General features: G+C 42.9%; 1 protein-coding gene across 1 annotated transcript in view; it reads left to right on the forward strand.

The window, feature by feature from the left end:
- fam120a (family with sequence similarity 120A) overlaps positions 1 to 27,586 on the forward strand; it is a 149,133-nt gene that overhangs the window by 22,851 nt on the left and 98,696 nt on the right. Inside the window, 2 exon segments of the mRNA XM_033037178.1 lie at positions 5,819 to 6,065; positions 19,748 to 19,830. Of these exon segments, the coding sequence (XP_032893069.1) occupies positions 5,819 to 6,065; positions 19,748 to 19,830 (330 nt within the window).

The following is a 27,586-nucleotide window of genomic DNA, read 5'->3' on the forward strand; positions in this document are numbered from 1 at the left end:
GATTCATTTAGAGTTTCTGGGAGTTTCTGTTGAGTGTAGGCGTATTTGTACATTGTCTGTAGGCGTGGGGAAAGCAAATCATAAATTTTTTAATAAAATTCAGAATTTAGACCATCGGGGCCTGCAGCCTTTACGTTTTTTAAAGATTTGATTGACTCTTCGATGTCTTTTATCGTAATTTCAGCCCCTAGTAATTCTCTCTCTTTCTGATCTAGACCCGCAAACTTACAATTCTGTAAAAATGTTTCCATTCCCGTTGGTTGTTCTGTTATTTTAGATGAATACAATTTTTGGTAGTATTGTAGAAATCTATCATTAATATCTTTAGGCAGTGTTAATGTTTCTCCCTTGTCTGTTCTAATTTTGTATATTGTTTTTTCCCCATCCAATTTACGAAGTTGACGCGCTAGTAGTTTTTGTGGTTTATCACCAAATTCAAAATTTAATTGCCAATCTTTTTTTTAATTCAAAATTCTTAACTAATTTTAAATTCTACAATTGCCATGGTGGGATTTGAACACTGACTTCTGGATTATTAATCCAGATTTGTGGGTTGCCAGTCCAATAATTGCATTCTAAATATTATTGCTAATAAAACCAACATACCCCTGGAATACTTAAAATGCTCCACTTATTCACATAATTGCTTTCAAAATGAAACATTTCGCAGCTTAATTATAGGCTATTTTAGGACCGGTAATGATGGTTTGTGCAAATTGAATATAAGGAGATGCAAATGTGGGAAGAGGAATATTTGGCAATTTTTCTGAGCAGAAATTGATTTTAATTTTCTATTTAATGTTCTATTTTGCAATTTTGTGAGTTCTCGTACACCATCTTTTTAGTTCTATTTTCAGGTCATAGACTGCTAGTCATACATACTGATGAAGACTATAGATGATTCTGGATATCTCGAGCTAATACTAACGGTGAATTTTGACTCCAGTTGGAACAGTACAATCAAAAATGGAGTTATTGAACATAGATTTAAACCTTTTCTGAGTGTTTGTGAGAAGTCATTTGTGAAGGTTTAAAAGGTGGGTAATCATATATTGGGAAGGAGAAAATTAGATTAGCGGCAGGCTAGAGCAGACCTGAATTACAGAAATTCAACTTTGTACAAAAATAACTCTCCCATAAATGTTTTATGTATTTTTCAAGATAGTATGGACAGATATATGGCTATGAAGGGTTTTGAGTGATATGAGTTCGCAAAGTATGCCAGGGTAGGGTAGATAAGGGTAGAAACAAAAGGGGATAGTGGAACCGTCATCTGCAATTGTTCGACTACAAACAAAAACATGAATAAATTGAGCCCTGAGTAAAGTGTTTAAATTAATTTAACTCCATAAACATTTATGTCTCTGTCAACTATAGCCACAATGATCTTTAATGCAACGTCAGTTCTTCTAAGCGGTGGATGTATTATTGTTGAGTATGGCTCCTGCCTTTTGATTCAGAGGATTGTGGAACTAGAGCAAAAGATTAAATTGGCATTGCAGTGCATCCTGCTAATGCTTCACTGTTGGAGCTCTCCAATGCCACTATTTTGGGATAAATCAAGGTATTCTTGTTTCCATGAATTGTTGTTAATAATTAAAACTAGTGATAGTTATCCTTGAGAATTATGATCGTTCATCACAATTGGAAAACATTATAGTTAGGAAAGGATGGTGCTGGTCAAAAGTGGATGATCATTAAAATACATGAACATCATGACTCGAAAAGTTGCCTGTCCAGTCTGAAGAAGGGTCCCGATATAAAATGTACATTCCCTCCGCAGATACTGCCCGAGCTGCCAAGTTCCTCCAGCACTTTGTGTTTTACTTAAGATTCCTGCATCTGCTATTTCTTATGTCTTCATTAGAATACACAATGCTCTCATTACCACATTACTCTTTTGGGATTGTGTTCCATCTCTGAACAGTAAACATATTCCAAGAATACATTATTGATTGCAAATAATTTCAGAATGTTTAGAAAGTGCTACTTGTAGCAATGTTACAAAATTTTGAGATTTTAAAAATCAAGTCTGCAATTTATCCCATCAGATAAAGCATAAAAAGAAGTTTAATTTGACACCTAATTCACTTTCATATCTCAAGTTTAAAAAAAGTTATGGCCATTTTCATACTTGGAAATTAGCATCTTGTTCCCTATTGATTTTCTATGGACATAACAAAAAAGCTGTGATCGTGGACAGTCAAAAGCCCATAACCTTCTTAAAAATTAAGAGAACTGAATTAAATTTTCAGTTATCATAGATTGAACCATTCTGAAACAAATATAAAATAATCTTACTTGGATGACCTGAAATTAAAGCATATAATTAGTTAGTTACCCAATTGTAGCTAATTTCAAACTTCAATTACTAGATCTAAACATCTATCCATTTCTTAATAAATGATTAACATTTTTAAATAGCCTAAGTGTCCAAATAATATTCACAAATAATTCACAATAAAACATGATTTTTAAATCTCATTGACATTAATTTATAGGCCAAATGGAAGGAATTTAGTGTTCAATTGCTGTAAATTAAAGTCCATTTAAATCAGCTTTCTAGTGGGATCCTGTGAACGCGCTGGTTTAGAACGTTCACATTGCGGTAGATTTGTGCCCTCAAATGCCCAGAAAAATACTGCGGGATATAATGGGCCCAAAATTAGCTACTCGCAACATTAAACTTTGTATAAAGGGATCTTAAGAAGCCCTTTTTAATGTAAAAATAAACAGCCTACCTTCTGTTGTCCCCTGTATGAGATCCGGCCGTTGCCGGCGGTCGGGGGTTTAGAGGTTAATTTTTAAACTGCTATAACAATTTGATAAAGCCCTTAAAACTAATAATAGCTCAAGCGACGGAATCTGCCAGCGAATTTTCGTTAATAATTAACTAGGCTGAACATCCTCGATTTGAACAGCCTAGAGAAAATCGCGTTTTAAACCCGCCCCCTCTAAACGGCGCCAAAATCGCGCACACGGGCTGGGACAGATTTTCAGCGACGCTTCAGGTACGCTTTGCAACATACCTACTACTTGGGGTAATGGTTGAAGCAGATACAATAGTACTTTTGGTTAGGCATATGGATGCTCAGGGAACGGAGGGATATGGGTTATGTGCAGATATGGATTATGTAGATAAGAGATCTTGCCATCATGTTTAGCGCATACATTGTGCCGTACTTATGAATATGGATATGAATATGAATGCTGAATATGAAGGATGATTTTAGATTCTATGATGTAAGTTGAAGTCTTTGATTTGTTTGTAGGGAAAAATATTTTGAATGCATTTATGTGCACTCTTCAAGAACACCTTTTGTTTTTCCCTCTGTTCCCCCCCCACACCCCTTCCCCCCCCCCCCCCCCCCCCCCCCCCCCCCCCACTCTCCCACCATAGGACAAGTTTAGAATTTGGTTTGCTGCAGATCAGGACAATTTTTCTCAATGTGCTGATCCCAACCCAAAAACAAATGAATGTTTGTATTAACAATTGTGTGATAATGAACAAAGATGTAATTTATTTCCGTTTTGAATAGGAATATTCTAAACCCCAATGACCCTGGTGAATTGGACAGAGGAATTAATGGCTAGGTGTCCCTAAATTGAGAAAAATGGCAGAATCATGAGCTTCTACATTACAGAAACTGGCCTTTTGGCCCAAAGCACCCATTGCAACTAGGTTGCTACCTTAGTCGTATTTGCCTGCATTTTTCCCTTTCCCTCGAAATCTTTTGTATCCATGTACTTGTTTAAATATTTTTGTAGATGTTGTAATTGTCCCACACCCCCATACAATTTCCTCTGGCAGCTTGTTCTATGTACTCTCCTTCCTGTATGTGAAAAACTTGCTTCTCAGGTCCCCTTTCAAACTTTCATCTCGCACCTTAAACCTATGTCCCTCCAGATTCACGTACCCTGGGAAGAAGACTGACAATCCATTTCTATGCCCTCATGGTTTTATAAGCCTCCATAAAGTCACCCCTTAGCATCCAGGGAAAGTGGTTTCAGCCTTTTCAGTGTCTCATTATAACGCAAACCCTCTAGTCCAGGCAACATTGTTGTGGATCTTTTCTGCACCCTCTCCAGCTTAACCATATATTTTCTACAGTGTGCTGAGTATTTGAATGATGTTTTAATATTACATATTAATAATGAATGTTTATTTACTCTTCAACGACCCCGTTGAATATTACAAAAGTTGAAGTTAAATTTAAGTTCTGTGTACAGAATCACGGGAAATTGCGGTTAATGAGATACTTTTATAATATTATTTTTAGTATAGTACAGATTGAACACAGATTTCCCGACAACTGATCGTCCGCCCACCCCTATAATCCAGACAAAATTACGCGAGCTCAGTTGAAATTTCCTGAACAGTCACAGATGACATTGTTAGTCGAGAATGCTCATTTTAAGGACCCCCTTATAAAAATGTTTAGTTATGGCGGACGGACCTGCTGGCCCATCCCTGGCAGTTCTCCCCGGCCGTTTTAAGCCCCAGCTTCCAACCCCACTCCCGACTCGGAAGGTTCACCAGCGAGCCCTTCTTCTCTCATGTCATAGCCCCTGGGGACAGTGCTTTCTTTAGGCTGCCGCCAGTGACAATGCGCTCGCTCACTGTGGGGCTCCTTCTTCTCTCACCTGCTGCTGTTTCTTGCTGTCGGCGGTGGCTTTATCCGCTCCCTGCTCGACTGCCGCCCCTTGCTTCTCCCGTCACTCTGTCTAATTGGCCTCACTCCCATTTCCCACCCCATCCCACCTCATCAGCCTCACCTCCCCCCACCGCCTCCTCCTGCTCCCCCGGAGTATCTGACATACTCCACCTTCGATGCGGCAGTAGGGGAGAGGGGAAGGAGCCCCATGGGGACCGAGCGTGTCCTTGTGATTGACAGTGGCCTTTAGAATGCGTGTCCTGTCGGGGGCTACAATGTGAGCCGCAATAACAGCCATGTGAGCCGGTGAAGAAGTGCTTGTAGGTGCAGACCAGCGACATCGGTGTCTAGTTTTAAAGTCAAACCACACAAAGTCCTGGAGTAACTCAGCAGACTGAATCAATCAAAGGAATGGTCCTGATGTCACATATCCATGTTCTCCAGAGATTCTGACACCCTGAATTACTCTAGCACTTTGTGTCCTTTTGTCTATTAACCATCATCTGCTGTCATCGTGAAACAAGGATCTGCAGATGATGGTTAATTAAAACATTAAGCCGACTGGACAGAATGACAGGAGAAGCAGGCAGCAGCGGTCAAGCAGGAAGCAGACAAAGTCACCACCACAGCATGAAAGAGCAGCAGGAGTGGGGGTGGGATCCCCTCGGTGACCGAGCGTGTTCTGTCATTGGTGGTGACTCATTGTCCCCAGGGGCTACAATGTGAGGCGCAACAAACAGTGCGGTGGGTGAAGAAGGGTTCGTTGGTGCACCTTACGAATCGGGAGTGCGGTCGGATGCCGCTGCTCTAGACGACCGGAGAGACGGTGGGAGCCGGGGATGGGTCAGCAGGTCATTTCATTCACATTCAGTTTGCATTTATAGTTGTTTTATTTAAATTTCTAACACTCCCAGGTGCTTGAGAGATACCGGGTATCATTAACGGGCCTGGGGCTTATTGTCGTTTCATTGTCACGTGACATCTGTTGATCCAGAAAAACTGATAATCCAAAAGGCTCTGGAACCGAGGGTGCTGGAAAATCTGTGTTTGTCCTGTATAGCCCAAAAAAAAGCCAACTTCAAATGACTTCCTGAAAAGTAATTTCTTTAGATTTCACATCAACTCCAGATGATATTTGGATAAAATGTCTGGTTGTTTTGCAGGTTGCACAGAGCATTGAAGATCATCATCAAGAAGTGATCGCCTTCTGCAGGGAGAATGGTTTCCACGGTCTGCTTGCTTATGACTCGGATTATGCATTGTGTAACATCCAGTACTATTTCAGTGCACATGCCCTTAAACTGAGCCGGAATGGCAAAAGCCTCACAACCAGCCAATACCTGATGCATGAAGTTGCCAAGCAACTGGATTTGAATCCTAGTCGCTTTGTTATCTTTGCTGCACTGTTAGGTGGGTGAATATACTTTCTGTGAAAATAATTTAAAATATTTTAATTTGAGTGAAGAAATCATTTCTTGTTCATGGTTTTAAGATTTGTAGTGTTAACAAATTTTTAAATTTATTATTTTACCTTAGGCAGAATGTTTCATAGTTTCAAAATGCTTAAAGACTTGTTCTTAATGGGCACCTGTTTTTCTTTGTGTTTCTTTTACATTCTATGTCGTTTTCCATCCCCTATTCAATTTGTTTTCTTGTTGCCATTTTTGACTATTGCATAAGAGCAACTTAGTTTTGAACAAGGATATTAGCATTGTCTTGCTCACTGTAAAGGAAATATCAAATACTACGGCCTAGGTCTGATAAAAAAATTCTCCATATATTGAATGGTTCTAATAGGTGTAATGCATTGTAGATCTATGAATGTGACTATTTAGTTTCGGAATGTGAGGCCACACAAACAAGATATTATTTGATGCAAGCTTTATTGTGGACAAAGCGTCTCTACTGAATGCCTGGTGGAACCTCAGTCGGTGGCAGGTGGCTCCGTTGGCAGTGCGGCTCGTAGTTTTCTCTTGGCACTGGTCAAAACCCAGTCTGAGGACAAAGTCCCAACCACTGAGTGCTCCCCAGACTGAGTTGTACCCTTTCCTTATCAGCCACATTTCACAGTTAACAATTCAAAGCAAAATACATCAATTCATAGCAAGATACATCAAAACACATCTGTCTGCAGAATGCAATTACAAACACTGCTGCAGGATTTTCACTCAAGATTACTACTGATTGCTCCCATTCCGACCCTTTATTTCCCATGCTATCCTTTTGTAGGTCGGTGGGGGCGCTGCGAGTCGGCTGCCCTGCCAGCAGCGTGCTCGTTATTTCGGCTTTTTTGGGGGGTTTTTGTGTGTCTAATGTTAGTTTAGGTGTCTCTTGGTGTGTCTTGTGTGGCGGGTGGTGGGGAGGGGAAAGGGGGGAACCGCTTTCGGTCGCCTCCTCGACGGAGAGGCGCCTTTTTCCAAGTTGCCTCCCTCGCGGTGACCTAACACCATGGATTGGAGCGACCTTTCCCGGAGTCGGGCCCGGAGCATCGGCAGTGAGCGCAGCGTGGACTTTCCATCGCGGAGTGGGCGAACCCTTGCCGGGGGTCGCCAGAGAGGAGTGCTCTGATCGCTGGCCTGGAGACGTTGCCATCGTGGGGCTGTGGTCTGCGGAGCTTCTAGCCGCGGGCGTGGCCTTACCATCCGCAGCCTGGGACCCCTCGCCGGGGATCGCCAGAGAAGAGCTCCAACCACCGGCCTGCGGTCTATAACATCCTGAAGCCGCGGTCTGCGGAGCTTCTAGCCGCGGGCGTGGCGTGGACTTACCATCCGAGCCTGGGATCCCTCCCCGGGGATCGCTGGAGAAGAGCTCCGACCGCCGGCCTGCGGCCTATAATATCCTGAAGCCGCGGTCTCCGATAGGAAAGTGCCGAGTCGGGATCTCCAAGCCACGGAGTGTGTTTGTCCGTCCTGACGTGGGAGTTTGGATCATCCCGACGAGGGGGCCTGTACATCGGGCCGTCCGTAGCGGCGAACACGGAGGGGTTATGGCCCCGACCACGGGTGAACAAAGGAGGAGGACTGGCTGAACTTTGTTGCCTTCCACCACAGTGAAGAATGCTGTGGTGGATGTCTGTGTTAAATTTTATTGTGTATTGTGTGTTCTTTTTAAGTGTATTGCTGCTGGCAAATTCATTTCACTGCACCTTCGGGTGTATGCGACGAATAAAATTGAATTTGACTTTGACTTTGATCCAAGGAATCACAACTCAACATGTTACATCCTAACCCTTTCCTTGCACCCCCACCCCTCGATTCCTTGGATCACTTCTCTCATTGGGCTTCCTGAATGATGTGTCTGAGAAGGGATACAGATGTCAAATGTTTACCATCTGCTGATATGAAACCTCTCGCTTTCTATAGTGACAAAAAGTTAGTTGGGCTTTTACATGCATGCTGTCTGAGCATTTGTCGACTGGTGGTGGAAAACTGTTAGGGTGGCTGACCACATATGCTACTGCTGTTCACTCAGAATGCAGAGCACTTGTTTTTGCTGGTAGTTGTAAAGCCATCTCTGCTATTGGTGTGCCATGGCAGTTTTGTACAAAATTCAACTTTCTATTTCCCTGATTCCATTGACCATTCTAATTATTACTGAATGACTGAAAGGTAATCCCAAATGATATGTCATCCACTGCAGCCACAGTGAGGTTAATATATAAATTGTAACGGTCAGAAGTATTAGCAGTCTGGCAATGTCTGCTGGTCATGTTAATTCAGAACCATTCTTTGAGCAATTTGAAATCTTTGTTGTTGACAAGATGCTGGAATGTCCTTTAATTCACAAAGTTAAGTTGAACATTTGCTAAGACACTTATTATTTTTATCTTTTTTGTAAAAGGGGTGGAAACTATGTGGTCAACTATAAAGCAGGGTTAGGAACACATGGAAGCTGATGTGCACATCTTTGAACATTGCAATATCTTAAGTTAGTTGTCAAAATTGGAAATGCAACCCTTGGCTTTGTAAACAGAGCCGCTGATTTAAAGAAACCTCAATTCATTTCTACTTGGGCCTTAGTTAGAGTATAGTATCCAGATCTTCGGATGTGAAGCCACTATAGTAATAGATTATGTGAAGGCAAATGAGCTTGGAAAGTTAAGGGATTCAATGGATTCATTCAAAATTGTGTCCTTATTGGTGGTGATGATGATTAAATCCTAGTGCTTAGTGACTCTTGTGTGATGCTTTCTGCTTGAGGAAATATTTTAAAAATATTACAAATACTAAAATTGTAGAGATCCTAACGTTGTGAACAGGAGTGTCTTTATTAACAAACACAGTTTTGGCCACACAGGTGTTTAGTATTGTATTGTATTGTATTCAAATTTATTGTCATTGTCTCAATTAGAGACAACGAAATGAATTTTCCTTACAGGCAGTATCATAAAAATAAATAAATAATAAATAATAAAACATATTAAGAATAAAATTGAATTAAAAAAAGAAAAGCACAAACACAGAAAGTCCACGACACAACATAACACAGTGGCACCAAGGTGAGGAAGGCACCATAGTCCAGCCAGCCTCCCCTCCGATCTTCCCAGATGTTCATCCGTGGTCTGGGCCTTCCGAGCACCCGCAGTCGCCGCACCGGGCGGCCCGATGTTCAGGCCCTCACGCCGGGCTGGTGGAACGCCGACGCTGATCCCCGACGGTGAACATCCTCCTCCTCAGCGGCCCGGACCTCCTGATCAGCCGCCTCCCGCAGCTCCCGAGTCCGCAGGCCGAGCCGGGCAGAGTCGCAGGACCCCGCGTTGTTGATCAGCGCCGCCCGCGTTGGGAGCTCCACAAACCGCAGCTCCATGATGTCGGTGCAGCAGGTCCAGCACTCCGGGCTCCAGACGGCGATCCCCGGTAAGGCATCGCCAGCCCCGCGATGTTACAGCGCTGTCCCGCCGCTGCTGGAGCTCTGGTCGATCCCGGCAGGAAAGGCCGCGCCAATCCAGTAGGTAGGCCGCTGGGGGGGTGAGGACGCGACTCGAATAATAGTCGCGTCCTCTCCAGGAAGCGACCGAAGGACGGTATCCCCCTTACCGTGCCCTCTTCCCCCACATAAAGACATTTAAAAAAAAAAAAAGAGACTTGAGTAAAGTTCCTGCCGTTGTTATAGGGCACACCAGTTGAATGACGATTTTCTTATCACCAACTCCCGCCAAAACCCTGTCACGTGATAGTCCCAGTTCTCCTGACGAGGGTTCTAGCAATAAGTGGCCTGCCTGACCACTAGATGTCGCCACAAAATACAAATTGCCATAATTGACTTACTGGAAGAGGGTTCCAGATTTATGCAACAAACTGATAAACCTAACATATCTAATACAGTTATCAAAAAGCACAGGCTAATACAGACAAATGGTGTGTACATGGCACTTAAATCGCAGTTGTATTTTTTGCCCATTCTTTACTGTGGTTGAAGCTCTTGAGTAGCTTCGAGCTGCAGGCATACATAGATTCTCACGATAACTTTTTAACATAGAACAGTACAGCACAGGAACGGACCATTTGGTCCAGAATGTTAGTGCTGAACATCATGCCTAGCTGAACTGATCTCATCTGCCTGCACATGATCCATATCCCTCTATTCCCTGTTTTTCCATGTGCTTGTTTATAAGCCTCTTAAACGCCGCTATATTATCTGCCTGCACCTCCACCCGTGTCAATGCGTTCCAGGCCCCTATGTACAAAAAAAATCTATCTCGCACATCTCTATTAAACTTTCCCCCTCTCACCTTCCTGCTATGCCCACTAGTTTGGTATATTGTCACATTGAGGAAAAAAGGTTCTGACTGTCTGCTTCTCATAATGTTAAGTACTTCTAGCAAGTCTTCCCTCCTTCTGACAATCTATAGAAAACAGCCCAAGTTTGTAGCTGAAGCCCTCTAATCCAAGCAGCATTCTGTAAAACCTTCTCTGTATTCTCTCTAGCTTCTGCATCTTTCCTGTAATGGGGCAACTAAAACTGCACACAATATTCCAAATGCGTCCTAACCAAAGTCCTATAGAGCTGCATCATGACTTCCTGATTCTTGTACTCAATTAAGGCATGCATACTATATGCCTTCTTTGCCACCCTATCTATTTGTGTTGGCACCTTTTGTGAGTTATGAACTCGGAAATGGAAGTTGTTAGGGTTATTTTGAAGTGGCCGTGCCCCGGGAAGTGTTGGGAAGAGGAGAAGGAGGATAGAAATGTCACCCCAGCAGGGTTTGAGAACAAACGTCAGATCAAGGCCAAGGGGCATCTTAGGGCAGACTGGAAATTTGTTCTTTTGAGGCAGTGAGGAATTAAGCACAAGCAGGCACTTCTCATATTAAGCAGTAAATACTATACCATGCTTTCTCCCCACAAATACACTTTGCAAGATACATGGATCATGTAATTTGTAAATCTTGTGGCATAAACATTCTCAATCCTGAGCAATGCTTAGGAAGAAGACAGGTGTAGTTATATTGATGCCTTGCGTCTCATATTAAGTAGTACCATAAGAGTGTGACAATGCATGAGTGCTGAATCTGCAATCAACAATTCAGCGTGAGTTTTCTTCAACTGCTCTACCAGTGGTTGAGGAGTTACCCCTCTAGTGCAGTGGTAACGCACAGAGTGCACTGAAAACCTCAAGTCCCTTTGTTGAAGTTGCATCATCAGGTGAGGCAGAGATGGTGAAAGATATGCTTCCTCACAAACTACCCACCTACCAACCCCATCGAGTTGACTTTTTAAATTTCAAATATAAACCATGCAAAAACTCTTGAAATAGTCTCAGTGTCTATACATTCAATAGTGTCATACTCAGTAGTGTTTACACCCATCTCAAGAGTCGAATGTTTTATGTACCAAAACTGAGCAATTAAATTCTTATATGCAGCAGCACAATAGGCTTTTAAACACGGTACTCAATATATAATATAATAAACACTTATAAAAAAGTTTAAAAAAAACATTATAGTGCAAATATTAAAACAAAGCCTGAAGTCCAAGTGCATCCAAGGGAGTTCAAAATTTACTTGGAGTTCATAGTGTTCAATAGTCTGATGGTTATTGGAAATAACCTGTTCCTGAACCATGAAGTTGTAGTTTTTGGGCTCTTGTACCACCTTCCCAATGGTAGGAGTGAAATGAGAGCATGGCCAGGGTGGTGTGGGCCCTTGATGATGCTGGCTGCCTTTGTGAAACTGCACTTATAGATCCCTTCAATTGTTGGAAGATAAATACCCACGATGGACTACATTTCTGAGTTCACGATGGACAGCATTCTCCAATTTTTATAATCTGCTTTGTTCCTGGGCATTCGAGTTGCCGAACCAGGCCGTGATGCAACCAGTAATATGCTCTCCACCGTTCACATGTAGAAGTTCAATCTTCTAAGGAAGTAAAGGTGTTGATGGGCTTTCATTATGATTGCATTAATATGCTGGGTCCAAGACAGATCTTCAGAGATATGCACACCCAGGAACTTGAATTTGTTAAATATCTCCACCATCTACCCATTGATGAAGATAGGTTTGTGGTTCCTCAGCCTTTTTCTAAAGTCAACAATCAGTTCCTTGGTGTTACTGGCGTTGGGAACAATGTTATTGTTCTGGCACCATTCATTCAGATGACCGGTTGCCCTCCTATACTCTGACTCATCATTAACCATAATTCATCAACGGTGGTGTTGTCAGTGAATTTCAAGATGGAGTTGGAACTGTGTCCAGCTACACTGTCATGAGTAAAGGCCGAGCTCAACAGTGGAGGAAGTATCGCCAATTCAGACTGATTGATCATTCTGTTGATGAGGAAGTTGAGTTGTCAGTTGAAAGGGATGTACAGAGACCCAGTTTCCTGAGCTTGGTGACAAGTTTGGAGGGGATGATAATGTTGAACGGTGAACTGTAGTCTATGAAGAACAGCCTGACGTATGTGCTTTTATTGTCTAAGTGGTTCAGTGGAGAGCAAGCAAGATCACATTCATACAATGATCAATTGTGGCAGTTGGCAAATTGTAGTGGTTCAAGGTTCTTGCTGAGGTAGGAGTTGATACATAACCAGTCTCTCAAAGCACTTTAAAACAGATGTTAGTGCCACCAGTCAATTGTCTGTGGCAAGGCCTGAATACAATAAAGAGCTGCAAAGTGAAGTCAGGTGGCATTGCAGTCCTCCCTGATGAACTTCATGCATTTTATGCTCAGTTTGAGCAGAAGGCCAACAGGGTGATGACGGACACCCAACAGACTTGAGAGCGTTTTTTCCCACGGTGACTGTTGCGGAAGTAAGATCGGCCTTCCAGAGGGTGAACCCATGGAAAGCAACGACCGGGTGGAGTTCCTCCCCACGTCCTTAGGAACTACACGGACCAAATGATAGGAGTGTTCATGGACATGTTTAATCTCTCCCTACTGCTTTCTGAGGTACCTGCTTGCTCCAAGAAGACCACTATCATCTGGATGTCAAAGAAAAGCAAGATCTCATGCATTAATGACTACTGTCTAGTGGCCTTGCCATCCACTATTATTATGTGCTTCGAGAGGCTGATTATGGCACATATTAACTCTAGTCTACCAAGCAGCTTTGATCCACTGCAGTTCACCTACTAACACAATAGATCCATGGTGGATGCAATCTTCCTGGCTCGACATTCATCCCTGGAACTCGTGGATAGAAGGACACCTACATCAGAATCCTAATCATCTACCATTGGTCTACTTTCAATCCCATTATCATACCAAATCATATGAAATTATTTCATTATTCAATACCAAAGGTCATCTGCAAACTCATGGAGTCGGCACTCCCCTCTGCAACTGGATGTTTGACTTCCTGACCAACAGACCACAATCATTGAGGAGAGGTAACAAATCATCCTCTGCAATAATCCTCAACACTAGATCCCGGCAAGGTTGCCTTCTCAGCCCCTTACCATACTCCTTATACACTCACACTGTGCAGCCAAATACTAATCCAACTCAATCTACAAGTTCACAGGCGACAGAACTGTAGTGGCAGGGCTCTCACTTAACTTTTTTTCCCTGTTGCCAGCCGGGCAACCTAGGCAGTTTTTTAGGTTGCCAAATGACAGTTTAGATGGTCATTTTAGACGGCTTACATGACGCGTGCGATAATGTGCTCAGACAAAGTGCGTAGTTACCAGTCGGAATTATGCACAATGAAGCATTCACATATTATTTCTGCTTCAAATAAAGTCACAAACTAAACATATTCACCATTCAAGACATGATATATACCACAATGACATGCAGCAAAATTATAATACAGTATCTCAACTCTTTTTACACGTTGCAATTAATGCAATTTCTATTATTTCTTTCCACTTCCAAACAAAAATATGGTTGGATTATTCAGCGTATGATCAACCTGTGTCAATAAATCCTGGACCAAGGTACCATATTTGCTTATCCATGCACACTACAGATTGATGCAAGCATGTTCTCTGTGAAGGACCGAAAATTATCATGGCATGGCCATAGCATGGGTCGTTATTGCTATTGGTACAGAAACACTCGCTTCCCACATTATTTATCCACAACAAAATATACAGGTTGCAAGGAAATATCAAAACTACATTTTATGATAAGAGCTGTTAAAACCGACTATACCCATCTGACATGTTAAACATCACACTAACTGACAAGAGATGGTCAAAGGACATAACTGCAGCAAATGTTCTTTTGGTAATATGTTTAAAGGTGTCAAAACACCACATTACCGGACATTCAGATTAGATGTATGTGTTATGAACAGCAATTAAGATACCCAGTTTGTATGCACCAGATTTAAAAAAAGTTATTGATAAATGCTGTTTCCATCATTCCCATTTCAGAATTAATGTTAAAATTTTAACTGAAATATCTCCTGACCAAATTTGTGATAGAAGTAAAACCTGGATAAATCCAACGTATAGTTGTGAATGTTTTCATTAAATAACTACTGTGCTGATACTCCATATTAAAAGCATTGATTTGGCGTTAAAATGAATTCTGTAATAACGTGTCAATGGTAGCAGTGACAATAGAACACTGCGGTTTTAATGTTTCACGTGTCACAATTTTATTAATCTCCTGCGCTCCCTCCCTCCCTCCCTCGTCCCGGCCTCGGCGTGCAGGAGGGTTTGTTTTGAAAGCGCCGTTGGCGGAGTGGTAAGCAGCGGCCATTATCAGGCCGGGCGGGATGCGTGAGGAGGAGGAGATGGAGCCGCCGCTGCTGCTGCTGTGCGGGGCCCGTCATTCGCTCCGACCCTCCGTCACGCCACACTTAGCATCTTTCCCACGCATTACAGCTGTCGCCGACACAAAACGTCACGTTCCTTTTCTCCAGAGATGCTGCCTGACCCGCTGAGTTACTCCAGTTTTTTGTGTCTACAGTATAAACCAGTATCTGCGTGCCAAGCCGGGCAAAATGACTCGGCGTTTAGGTTGCCTGTTTGAATGTTTGAACAAGCATCCTAACACTAAAAAATTAATAGCTTATATTTATAACACCCTCCTAAACAACGAGGTACCACCGATGGAACCATATAGATACACATGGGAAAATGAATTGGGTCATCCTTTAACGAAAGATATGTGAGACGAAAGTTTACAACATATACATCAATGCTCGTTAAATGCCAGACATGCTTTAATACAATTTAAAGTCTTACATAGATTACACTACTCCAAAATAAAACTAAATAGAATCTTCCCACATATCTCTCCTATTTGTGATAAATGTCTATATCCAGAGGCTAATTTAACACATACATTTGCAAATTGTACAAAAATTAAACATTTCTGGACTGATATTTTTGAAATAATTTCAGAAGTTATTAATACTAAACTGGATCCAGACACAAAATTAATAATACTTGGAATATCAGAACAAAGTTTAATACTCACAACAAGCCAAAGAAATGTCCTCGACTACATTATAATAACCGGGAAAAAATTAATATTAACATTTTGGAAAGGCCCTATAACCCCCACAATTAAAATGTGGATTGTGGAAATGTCGGAGACCCTATATCTAGAAAGAATTAGACTTATCTTAATGGACAAACAAGAACTTTTTGTTAAAATATGGGCTCCATTCATTAATTATCTGAAGGGATAGACTGGCCCAGCACGAAAACTCAACTGAAACTTGCTCAGGAGTAGATGAAAAGTTATACTTTATAATCTACGAACCTATCTCCAATGACGTATTATAAGTAATCCATTCCACCTTTTCTGTTTTTTTGATATTTGTAACTCTTTTTTCTCTCTTTCTCTCTTTTTCTATCTATATAAAAAAACCCACTAGAAGCAGAAGTAATCGACAATTGAAAATGTTAATAATGTATCACTAATGTATATGAAAAGTTTTTTTTACTATAATATGTAACTATACTTTATAATATGTCTACTTCTAATAAAAATATATATTTTTTTAATTAAAAAAAGTCATACTGCACCTCTAAAAATTATAGCAGATTAAATCTATTAGTATTTTAAATCTGGACGATTATTTTCGTAAGCTTTGATCTGCCTGTCCCGCTCCAGGTTTAAACAGCGCTGTCAGTTTAGCACGTGGGAATTTAAACGAAGAGCTGTCTGCTGCAGCTCTATGGGTTCTAAATATACCGGCTGAAGCGCTATGGGCATTAAACATAGCGCTATGGGCTTTACACATAGGATTTGATAAGGAAGCTTGAGGTTAAGGAGCCATTAGGAGGTAGTGACCATAATATGATACGTTTGAGAGGGAGAAGGGTAAATCGGAGGTGTAGGTATTACAGCTGAACAAAGGGGACTATGGAGCCATGAAGGAGGAGCTGGCCAAGGTTGACTGGAAAGATACTCTAGCAGGGATGACAGAGGACCAACAATGGCAGGTATTTCTGGGAATAATACAGAAGGTGCAGGATCAGTTGATTCCAAAGAGGAAGAAAGATTCCAACGGGAGTAAGGGGCGACTGTGGCTGACAAAGGAAGTCAGGGACAGTATTAAAATGAAAGAGAAGCCAGAGGATTGGGTAACGTTTAAAGAGCAACTAAAAAGGCAATATGGGAGGAAAAGAGAGGTACAAAGGGTAAGCTAGCCAAGAATATAAAGGAGGATAGTAAAAGCTTCTCTAGGTATGTGAAGAGGAAAAAAATAGTTAAGACCAAAGTTGGACCCATAAAGATTGAAAAAGGTGAATTGATTATGGGGAACTGGGAAATAGCAGACGAGTTGAACAGGTATTTTGGCTCCGTCTTCACTAAGGAGGACACAAACAATCTTCCTGATGTACTAGTGGCCAGAGGATCTGGGGTGACGAAGGAACTGAAGGAAATCCACATTAGGCAGGAAATGGTGTTGGATAGACTGATGGGGACTGAAGGCTGATAAATCCTCAGGGCCTGATGGTCTGCATCCCAGGGTACTTAAGGAAGTGGCTCTAGAAATCGTGGACGCATTGGTCATCATTTTCCAATGTTCTATAGATTCAGGATCAGTTCCTGTGGATTGGAGGGTAGCTAATGTTATCCCACTTTTTAATAAAGGCGGGAGAGAGAAATCAAGGAATTATAGACCAGTTAGCCTGATATCGGTGGTGGGGAAGGTGCTGGAGTCAATCATAAAAGATGAAATAGCGGCACATTTGGATAGCAGTAACAGGATCAGTCCGAGTCAACATGGATTCACGAAGGGGAAATCATGCTTGACTAATCTTCTGGAATTTTTTGAGGATGTAACTAGGAAAATGGACAAGGGATGTAGTGTACCTGGACTTTCAGAAAGCATTTGAGAAGGTCCCACACAGGAGATTAGTGGGCAAAATTAGTGGGCAACATGACATTGGGGGTAGAGTGTTGACATGGATAGAAAATTGGTTGGCAGACATGAAACAAAGAGTAGAGATTAACGGGTCCCTTTCAGAATGGCAGGCAGTGAATTGTGGGGAACCGCAAGGCTCGGTGCTGTGACCGCAGCTATTTACAATATACATCAATGAAAGTAACATTAGCATATTTGCAGATGACACAAAGCTGGGTGGCAGTGTGAGCTGTGAGGAGGATGCTATGAGAAGCCAGGGTGACTTGGACAGGTTGGGTGAGTGGGCAGATGCAGTTTAATGTGGATAAATGTGAGGTTATCCATTTTGGTAGCAAAAACAGGAAGGCAGATTATTATCTAAATGGTGTCGTTGGGAAAAGGGGAAGTACAACGGGATCTGGGGTTCCTTGTTCATCAGTCGATGAAAGTAAGCATGCAAACACAGCGGGCAGTGAAGAATGCAAATGGCATGTTGGTTTTCTTAACAAGAAGAGCTGAGTATAGGAGCAAAAAGGTTCTTCTGCAATTGTACAGGGCCCTATTGAGAACACACCTGGAGTATTGTGTGCAGTTTTGGTCTCCAAATTTGAGGAAGGACATTATTGCTATTGAGGGAATGCAGCGTAGGTTCACAAGGTTAATTCCTGGGATGGCGGGATTGTCATATGCTGATAGAATGGAGCAGCTGGGCTTGTATACTCTGGAATTTAGAAGGATCTTATTGAAACATATGAGATTATTAAGGGTTTGGACACGCTAGAGACATGAAACATGTCCCCTGTGTTGGGGGAGTCCAGAACCAGGGACCACAGTTTAAGAATAAGGGGTAAGCCATTTAGAACGGAGATGAGGAAACATTTTTTCACAGAGAGTTGTGAGTCTGTGGAATTCTCTGCCTCAGAGGTGGAAGCCGGTTCTCTGGATACTTTCGAGAGAGAGCTAGATAGGGCTCTTAAAGATAGCGGAGTCAGGGGATAGGGGAGAAGGCAGGAATGGGGTACTGATTGTGGATGATCGGCCATGATCACATTGAATGGCGGTGCTGGCTCGAAAGCCTGAAAGGTTTACTTCTGCACCTATTGTCTATTGTCTATCACCTAGTTCTGTCATCCCATTTTCTCATTCAACCCTGACACACTCGGAGGGACCACGAGGAAACCTATGTGGTTACAGAGAGAACTTGAAAACTCCACCCGTGATGGGGATTGAATCCGGGTCTCGGGCACTGAGGCAGTAGTACTACCAGTCCGAGTTGGGCTGCAGGGCCCGTTTCCTGCTGTATGACCCAGTGACTACAACTTCCCAATGCAAAAGAGAGATTCCCAATGTTTTGGAACTCACATTATTGCTGCTGAGCTGACCATGGAAATTTGTCAAAGTCTGGTGGTGTTCCCAAGAATAAATCATTGGGCAGCTAGAGTAAAAAACACAGTTGTGTATTTTCTTGTGGTGGCACAGTGGTAGAGTGCTGCCTTACAGTACCAGGGGCTCAGGTTTGATCCTGACTACGGTTGCTATCTGTACAGAGTTTGTTTGTTCTATCTGTGACCACGTGGGTTTTCTTTGGATGTTCCCGTTTCTTCCCATATTACAAAGAGGTTCAGGTAATTGGCTTATGTAAATTGCCCCTAGTGTGTAGGATACAAAACTGGGATAACATAGAACTAGTGTACAGGTGATCATTGCTCAGTGTGGACTTCGTGGGCCGAAAGAACTGTTTCCATGCTGTATCTCTAAACTAGTTGCTACTGTGAATACATTTATTTAGTTTAATTTAGTTTAGTTTAGAGATACAGCACGGAAACAGGCCCTTTGGCCCACCAGGTCCACGCCGACCAGCGATCCCCGCACACTAACACTATCCTACACCCACTAGGGACAATTTTACATTTACCAATCAACCTACAAACCTGTACGTTTTTGGAATATGGGAGGAAACCGAAGATCTCGGAGAAAACCCACGCAGGTCACAGGGAGAACATATAAACTCCGTACAGACAGCACCCGTAATCGGGATCGAACCCGGTTTTCTGGCGTTGTATTCACTGTAAGGCAGCAACTCTACCGCTGCGCCACCGTGACTGCCCAGCATTTCAAATGTATACAAATATTTGTATACATTTGAAATTCATCATTTGTAAAAGGGTATTTTCTATATTTCTAAATGTTTAAATTGGCTTCCATCTTTATGATGATTGTTTTCATATAGTATTCAGCAAAATAGTGGTCAAAAGTAAAAGACTACATAAAAGGTCCTGATGAGTTTTCTTTTCTTTTCACATTAGTTTTACAATCATCTCCTTTTCGATTTAGGCAACCATATCCTACCTGATGAAGATTTGGCTGCCTTTCACTGGAGTTTACTGGGTCCAGACCATCCTCTCGCCTCCTTAAAGGTAACAATAATGACTGTGCTGATGGTAATCACAGCAGCTGATTGTTGTGGTAAAACCTGGAGATCAATTGTCTGAATTTTTAAATCCGGAAGTTTGCTATTTTTTACACTATAATCAGAATTTTCTGTCTTTAGTGCTTACACTTCTCCAAAGTAGGTTGATGTCGTATTTATCGTTCAATTTCTTCAAATTTTTTTGTGCTTTCTTTCCCTCCCATCGCGTTTAGCTGACTTTCCCATTTATACATTGCTCTGTTTATTCATGCACTTGTGCCTTAAGTGCACCAGGACTTGAATTTCTCATTGCTTGGAGGTGAACAAGATTCCCCAGAGTAATGCAGCTGTTCTTTAATTGTTCTTTGTGTAGGCATTTAACTTTTACTTTTCCTCTTTTGGCAAGAGAATATCCAGTAGAAACGTGGACACTCATTCCTTAAGACCACTTTGGTCTTGCTGTAGTTTTGGGTAATATGTGGCGTAGTACATTTTTACACTGACATTATAGAGTCTGTCCTCACCTTCTCCATCATGGTCTGGTTTGGCTCAGCCACCAAGCATGACATCTGGAGGCTGCAGTGCATTGTTTGATCAGCTGAGAAAGATGTTGGCTGCAACCCTTCCCCCCCACCATTGACGAACTGTACATTACAAGGGCCAGGAAGCGAGCGGGTAAGATAACCTCTGACCCCTCTCACCCTGGCCACAAACTCTTTGAAGTACTTCCCTCTGGAAGGCGACTCCGGACTATCAAAGCCACCACAGCCAGACATAAAAACGCTTCTTCCCACGAGCAGTAGCTCTACTCAACAGCCAAAAGTCTGTAGCCTCTTTTTACCCTGGTACTTTATATTCACATTTTTTTATTATAATGTTTTATTTTTAATTGTCTGCTGTATATTGTGTTTGTACCACATGCGAGCGAAGCACCAAGTCAAATTCCTTGTATGTATACATACTTGGCCAATAAATTTATTCTAATTCTGATTTTGTATCGCAAAATAAAAACCAATTAGGGCAATCATTTGCTTGACCTTCAGCCATCCATCCTTAAAGAAAACTCTCTGGTCTGTATTCACTTTCACAGAATCTAATTGTTTTTCCAACTGATTACAGATTTTTACTTTCCCAACTTCACCAGAAATTTGGACACAAAATGCTGGAGTAACTTAGCAGGTCAGGCAGCTTTTCTGGAGAAAATGGAGAGATGACATTTTGAGTCAAGGCTGCAACAATGGAATCACACTGTCCTAGTCAACAAGCAGCCTATCATGGAACCTCCCTGCATGAGGTCATCTGTTTCAAACGTTTGTGCCCTCTTTCCCTCCCGTCTTATCTGGTTTTCTTTTTTATGCATTATTCTTGATAAAACCCCAGGTTTGGAAATGTGTTTATTAATGTACTTGGGAGTTATTTAAAGGCCTCCAAACGGTAGCCAGGAAGTAGGATGCAAATTACATCAGGAGGTACAATAGGCATGTAAGAAAGACAATGTTACAGTGATCATGGGGGATTTCAATATGCAAGTACTGGGAAAATCAGATTGGTACTGGATCCCACGAGGGGGAATTTGTAGAGTGCCTACAAGATGGTTTCTTAGAGCAGCTTGTAGTTGAGCCTACAGGGGAAAAGGCAAGTCTGGATTTGGTATTGTGTAATGAACTGTATTTGATTAAGGGGCTTAAGGTAAATGAACAACTAGGAGGTTGTGATCTATCTATCTATCTATCTATCTATCTATCTATCTATCTATCTATCTTACTAAAAGTCTGTTCTTGACCGGTTTTGACCATCTGTGCTGCGATTTCCGAGAGAACGCCGCCACCTACGGCCGTCATTTTTGGCCACCTCGCTCAGAGCCCCCCTCCGCCGCATGTGTGCCGAGGATTTTTCCCGTCGATTAAAAATGACAGAGATATTAATGTTTTTACAAAATTCCCCATTCTCTCTGCTGCCCCCGCTGGCGGCAGGGGGGAGGGACTATAAAACCAGGAAGTGGTGTGCCACACAGTCTCTTCAAGATGGAGGAAGGCAGAGGGTCACGTTTCTCTGAGCTGTGAATAACACACAACACATGTCTACTCAAATGTAAGTGCCCTTAGTGGTTCTAAAATGCTTGCAGAATGTGTCTATTGGTTCTAAAGCTTGCAATAAAATGTCTATTGGTTCTAAAGCTTGCAAAAAAATGTCTATTGGTTCTAAAGCTTGCAAAAAATATCTATTGGTTCTAAAGCTTGCAAAAAAATGTCTATTGGTTCTAAAGCTTGCAAAAAAATGTCTATTTGGTTCTCAAGCTTGCAAAAAAATGTCTATTGGTTCTAAAGCTTGCAAAAAATGTCTATTGGGTCTAAAGCTTTGGCTTGAAGTTGAAAGGCACTACTTACTGCAAATAGTGGCTTGGTTGCTTTGGCTTGAAGTTGAAAGGCACTACTTACTGCAAATGGTGGCTTGGGTGTGGCTTGAAGTTGAAAGACACCACTTACTGCAAATGGTGGCTTGGGAGATTTGGTTTGAAGTTGAAAGGCACTATTACTGCAAATAATAATAATAATAATAAATTTTATATTTAATGGGCGCCTTTCATACAAAATCTCAAGGACACCTTACATAGTAATCGGAATAAAAACATATAATCGGAGTAAAACAAGTAATTAAAGACATCACAATGACACAAATTAAAAACAGAATTCAATCCAAAAACAGAAAATCAAAAACACAGTGTGAAGAGAGAGCAGCGGCAACCAATTCGTGCCAGCGTCCACTCTCTCTTCACGGCAGCCATCTTGGACACAGACCTACAAGACTACAGTTAGACAAAAAAAAATCATCCCCCCACAGTGGATAGCACTGTGGAGGAAGTCACAATGTCCAGTCCCCACCCCATGTTCACCCCAAAGTCAGGCCTATTGGGGCCACCGCAATTGCCTGTACGGAGGCCCGATGTCCCTGGCCGTTCTCACCGGGTGGTCTTGCCCCGGCGTCGGGAGAGTCCTCTCGGCGGCTGGGCCACTTGGAACGGCCGCTTCCTGGTTGGAGCCCGCGGCTGCCGAAGCCGACAAGGCCGCGCTGGTTTGGCGCTCCTAGGCTCCAGATGAAAAAGTCGGCGACCGCTCTCCTCACTGCCGCCTTGCCGCCTCTACGCACGCCGTCTCTCCGCACGCCGCCTCTCCGCTCCGCAAACCCGCAGCCCGGAGACGTTGCTCACGGCGGTCCAGCTCGCCAGAGCTCCAGCGCGGCGACCCAGGCAAGGCATCGCCCGCTCCGCTCCGCTCCAGCGCTCCAATGCAGTGCCGCCACGCAGGCCGAGGTGCTGGGTGGTTCCCGCCAAGAAACGGCGCTCCAAGCCCGCTGGTAGGCCACGACGACGGGTCGACGGGCAGCCCGGAAAAAAGGCTGCCACACCGGCCAGGTAGGGACCTATAAATAAAGTAACACCTACCCCCCCACATTAAAAGACCATATCCCCTACAAACAAAAAAACAGGACTCACTAAAAACTAGAAAAAAAACGAATTTAAGACGGTGGCTTGGTTGCTTTGGCTTGAAGTTGAAAGGCACTACTTACTGCAAATAGTGGCTTGGTTGCTTTGGCTTGAAGTTGAAAGGCACTACTTACTGCAAATGGTGGCTTGGTTGCTTTGGCTTGAAGTTGAAAGGCAGTAACTGCAAATAGTGGCTTGGGTGCTTTGGCTGAAGTTGAAAGGCACTACTTACTGCAAATGGTGGATTGGTTGCTTTGGCTTGAAGTTGAAAGGCACTACTTACTGCAAATGGTGGCTTGGGAGCTTTGACGAAGTTGAAAGGCACTATTACTGCAAATGGTGGCTTGGGAGCTTTGACTTGAAGTTGAAAGGCACCACTTCCTGCAAATGATGGCTTGGGTGTGGCTTGAAGTTGAAAGGCACTACTTACTGCAAATGGGGGGCGTGGGTGCATTGGCTTGAAGTTGAAAGGCACTACTTACTGCAAATGGTGGCATGAAGTTGAAAGGCACTACTTACTGCGAATGGTGGCTTGGTTGCTTTGGCTTGAAGTTGAAAGGCACTAATTACTGCAAATGGTGGCTTGGTTGCTTTGACTTGAAGTTGAAAGGCACTACTTACTGCAAATGATGGCTTGGGTGTGGCTTGGGTGTGGCTTGAAGTTGAAAGGCACTACTTACTGCAGATGGTGGCTTGGGTGCAATGGCTTGAAGTTAAAATGCATTACTTACTGCAAATGGGGGTGTGGGTGCATTGGCTTGAAGTTGAAAGGCAATACTTACTGCAAATGGTGGCTTGAGTGCTTTGGCTTTAAGTTGAAAGGCACTACTTACTGCAAATTGTAGCTTGGGTGCTTTGGCATTAAGTTGAAAGGCACTGCAAATGGTGGCATGAAGTTGAAAGGCACTACTTACTGCAAGTGGTGGCTTGGGAGCTTTGGTCTGAAGTTGAAAGGCACTATTACTGCAAGTGGTGGCTTGGTTGCTTTGGCTTGAAGTTGAAAGGCACGAACTGCAAATGGTGGCTTGGGAGCTTTGACTTGAAGTTGAAAGGCACCTCTTACTGTTAATGGTGGCTTGGGTGTGGTTTGAATTTGAAAGCCACTACTTATTGCAAATGGTGGCTTGGGTGCATTGGCTTGAAGTTGAAAGGCACCACTTACTGCAAATGGTGGCATGAAGTTGAAAGGCACTACTTACTGCAAATGGCGGCTTGGGTGCTTTGGCTTGAAGTTAAAAGGCACTACTGTAAATGCATTTACTTCCTGTTTGCACTGTATATTGATTTTAGATAAAACGCTACCACTTACGGCTGTGATTTTTGGCCATCTTACTCAGTCCCCCTCCGCTGAGCAGGTGCAGAGAATTCTTCCCATCAATGAAAAATAAAAGTGTTATTAGTTTTTAAAAAAATGTTGAGAATCTCTCTCCTGTCAATCACTCCATGAAAGCCACACCTTTTCCGGTTGGGGGGGAGGGGTTATAAAACCCGGAAATGTGGGTGTGGCTCAGTCTCTGCAAGATGGAGGAGGGAGAGGTCACGACTCGCTGTCTTTAGTGGCTTTGCACCCTACTTCAAATGGTATGAAACTGCACTTGAATTTGGTGGCCTTGCACCCTGCTAGAAGTGGTAAGAAACTGCACTTGAATTTGGTGGCCTTATACCCTGCTTGAAATAGAATTTCAAGGATTAGCCGTGAGTCAACTACCAGCCCACCAGCTGTGAGTGAGTGAATTGCCAGCACAACAGGCTTGATTGACTGAGACGCCAGCCCAAGAATCCATTTGCCTGCCTACAATTTGCATACTAGCCCTCTGGAAACCAGTCCCTTCAGCCCACAACACCCATAATAGCGCTCCAGAAAGCCCCCCCCCCAACTGGCCACCAATATTAGAATTGGTGGAGAGGTGGAATATTGCTTAGTCTAGTAATTGATAAAATTCAACCTGCGATTTGAGAGGGAGAAGATGAAGTCAGCTGTGTCAGTATTACTGTTGAGAAAAGGGGACTACAGAGGCATGAGGGAGCAGCTGGCTAAAGTTGATTGGAAAGGGACCCTAGCAGGAATTAAGGTGCAACAGCAATGGCAGGAATTTCTGGGAATAATTCGGACAATACAGGATATTTTCATTCCAAAGAGGAAAAATTCTAGGGAGAGAATGAGGTCAGCTTAGTGGCAAGAGAAGTCAAGGACAGCATAAATCTAAAAGAGAAAGCATATAACACTGCAAAGATTAGTGGGAAGATTGGGAAGCTTTAACAAAAAACAACTGAGGGTAACTAAAAAGGCAAAAGGGGAGAAAAGATGAAATGCGAAAGTAAGCTAGCAAACAATATAAAAGAAGGTAACTAAATTTTCTTTAGATATATAACGAGTAAGAAAGAGGCAAGAGTGGACATTGGACCGGTGGAAAATGATGCAGGAGAAGTGATAATGGGGAATAACAAGGGTTTCGGCCCGAAACGTTGCCTATTTCCTTCGCTCCATAGATGCTGCTGCACTCGCTGAGTTTCTCCAGCATTTATGTGTACCATGGGGAATAACAAAATGGCAGATTAATTGAATATGTTTTTTGTATCAGTCTTCACAGTGGAAGATACCAGCCGGAATGCTGATTCAGGAAAGTCAGGGGGTGGAAGTTAGTGGAGTGGCTATCACTAAAGAGAAGGTGCTTGGGAAGCTGAAAGGTGGATAGGTCACCTGGATGGGATGGACTACACCCAGGGTTCTGAAAAAGATGGCTTTAGAGATTGTGGAGGCATTAGTTGTGATGTTTCAAGAATCACCAGAGGCAGGAGTGGTTCCGGACGATTGGAAAATTGCAAATATTATTTCCAAGCAGGGAGCGAGGCAGAAGAGTGGAAACTATAGACTGGTTAGCCTGATTTCAGTGGTTGGTAAGAGTATAGAGTCCATTACAAAGGATGAGGTTTCTGAATACTTAGCACACATTCAAAAAGGCCAATGTCATCTTGGTTTTGTGAAAGGGAGTTCTTGCCTGATGAACCTGTTTGAATTCTTTGAGGAGATAAATAGTAGGATAGACAAAGGAGAGTCAATGGATGTGGTTTACCTGGATTTTCAGAAGGCCTTTAATAAGGTGCCACACTTGAGGCTGCTAAAGAAGATGAGAGCCCATGGTACAAAAAGCTTCTTGACCACCCTATCTACCCAGATTCATAAAACACTGACCCATGTACACAACCAGGCTGACTATCCCTAATCAGCACTGTGTATCCACTCCTTAGAATCCTGTCCAATAACTTGCCTACCATACATTTTGGGCTCATTGGTCTATAGTACCCAGGCTTTTCTTTAAAGCCCTTAAGTAGAGATACCACATTAGCCATCCTCCAGTCTACCAGCACCTCACCCATGCCTAATGATCATACATATATCTCAGCCAGGACTGCTGAAATTTCGTCTCTAGCTTCCCACTGTGTCCTTGGATATATCTGATCAGGCCAGAGAGATTTTTTTTACCTTCATATTCCTTACCATGTCCAGCACTTCCTCATTCGTAATACCTACTGTCCTCAAAGTGCCCAAGTTCTCCAAGCTTCATGTCTCTCCATGGTAAAAAGAGGAGAATTACTCACGGTCACGGTGGCGCAGTGATAGAGTTGCTGCCTTACAGCGAATGCAGCGCCGGAGACCCGGGTTCGATCCTGACTATGGGTGCCGTCTGCACGGAGTTTGTACGTTTTCCCCGTGATCTGCGTGGGTTTTCTCCGAGATCTTTGGTTTCCTCCCACACTCCAAAGATGTCCAGGTTTGTAGGTTAATTGGCTTGGTAAATGTAAAAATTGTCCCTAGTGGATGTAGGATAGTGTGAATGTGCGGGGATCGCTGGTCGGCACGGACCCGGTGGGCCGAAGGGCCTGTTTCTGCGCTGTATCTTTAAACTAAACTAAACCACTCAGGGGATCTTGCCCATCCCCGTGCCTGCCTGCAGACATTACCACTTTGGTTTCTGAGGGGCCCTATTCGCTCTCAAGTTGCTCTCTTTTCGTTAATGTACCCAAAATCTCCTTGCAATTTCTTTGATATTATCTGCCAGAGCTATCTCCTGCCCTCTTTTTGCCATTCAGATTTCCATCTTAAGTATGCTGATCAGTTCCCAATACTCCTTGAGGGATACACTTGATCCCAGCTGCCAATACCTGTTCCATGTCTCCTCCTTTTTCCTGACCAGAGCCTCAATTTATTTAATCATCCAGGCTTCCTTGCTCCCACTTGCCTTGCCGTTCACTCTGACAGGATCATGCAGGCTCTGAA

Source organism: Amblyraja radiata, chromosome 18 (genome assembly GCF_010909765.2).
Source record: "Amblyraja radiata isolate CabotCenter1 chromosome 18, sAmbRad1.1.pri, whole genome shotgun sequence".
In the NCBI taxonomy this organism is placed as follows: domain Eukaryota; kingdom Metazoa; phylum Chordata; class Chondrichthyes; order Rajiformes; family Rajidae; genus Amblyraja; species Amblyraja radiata.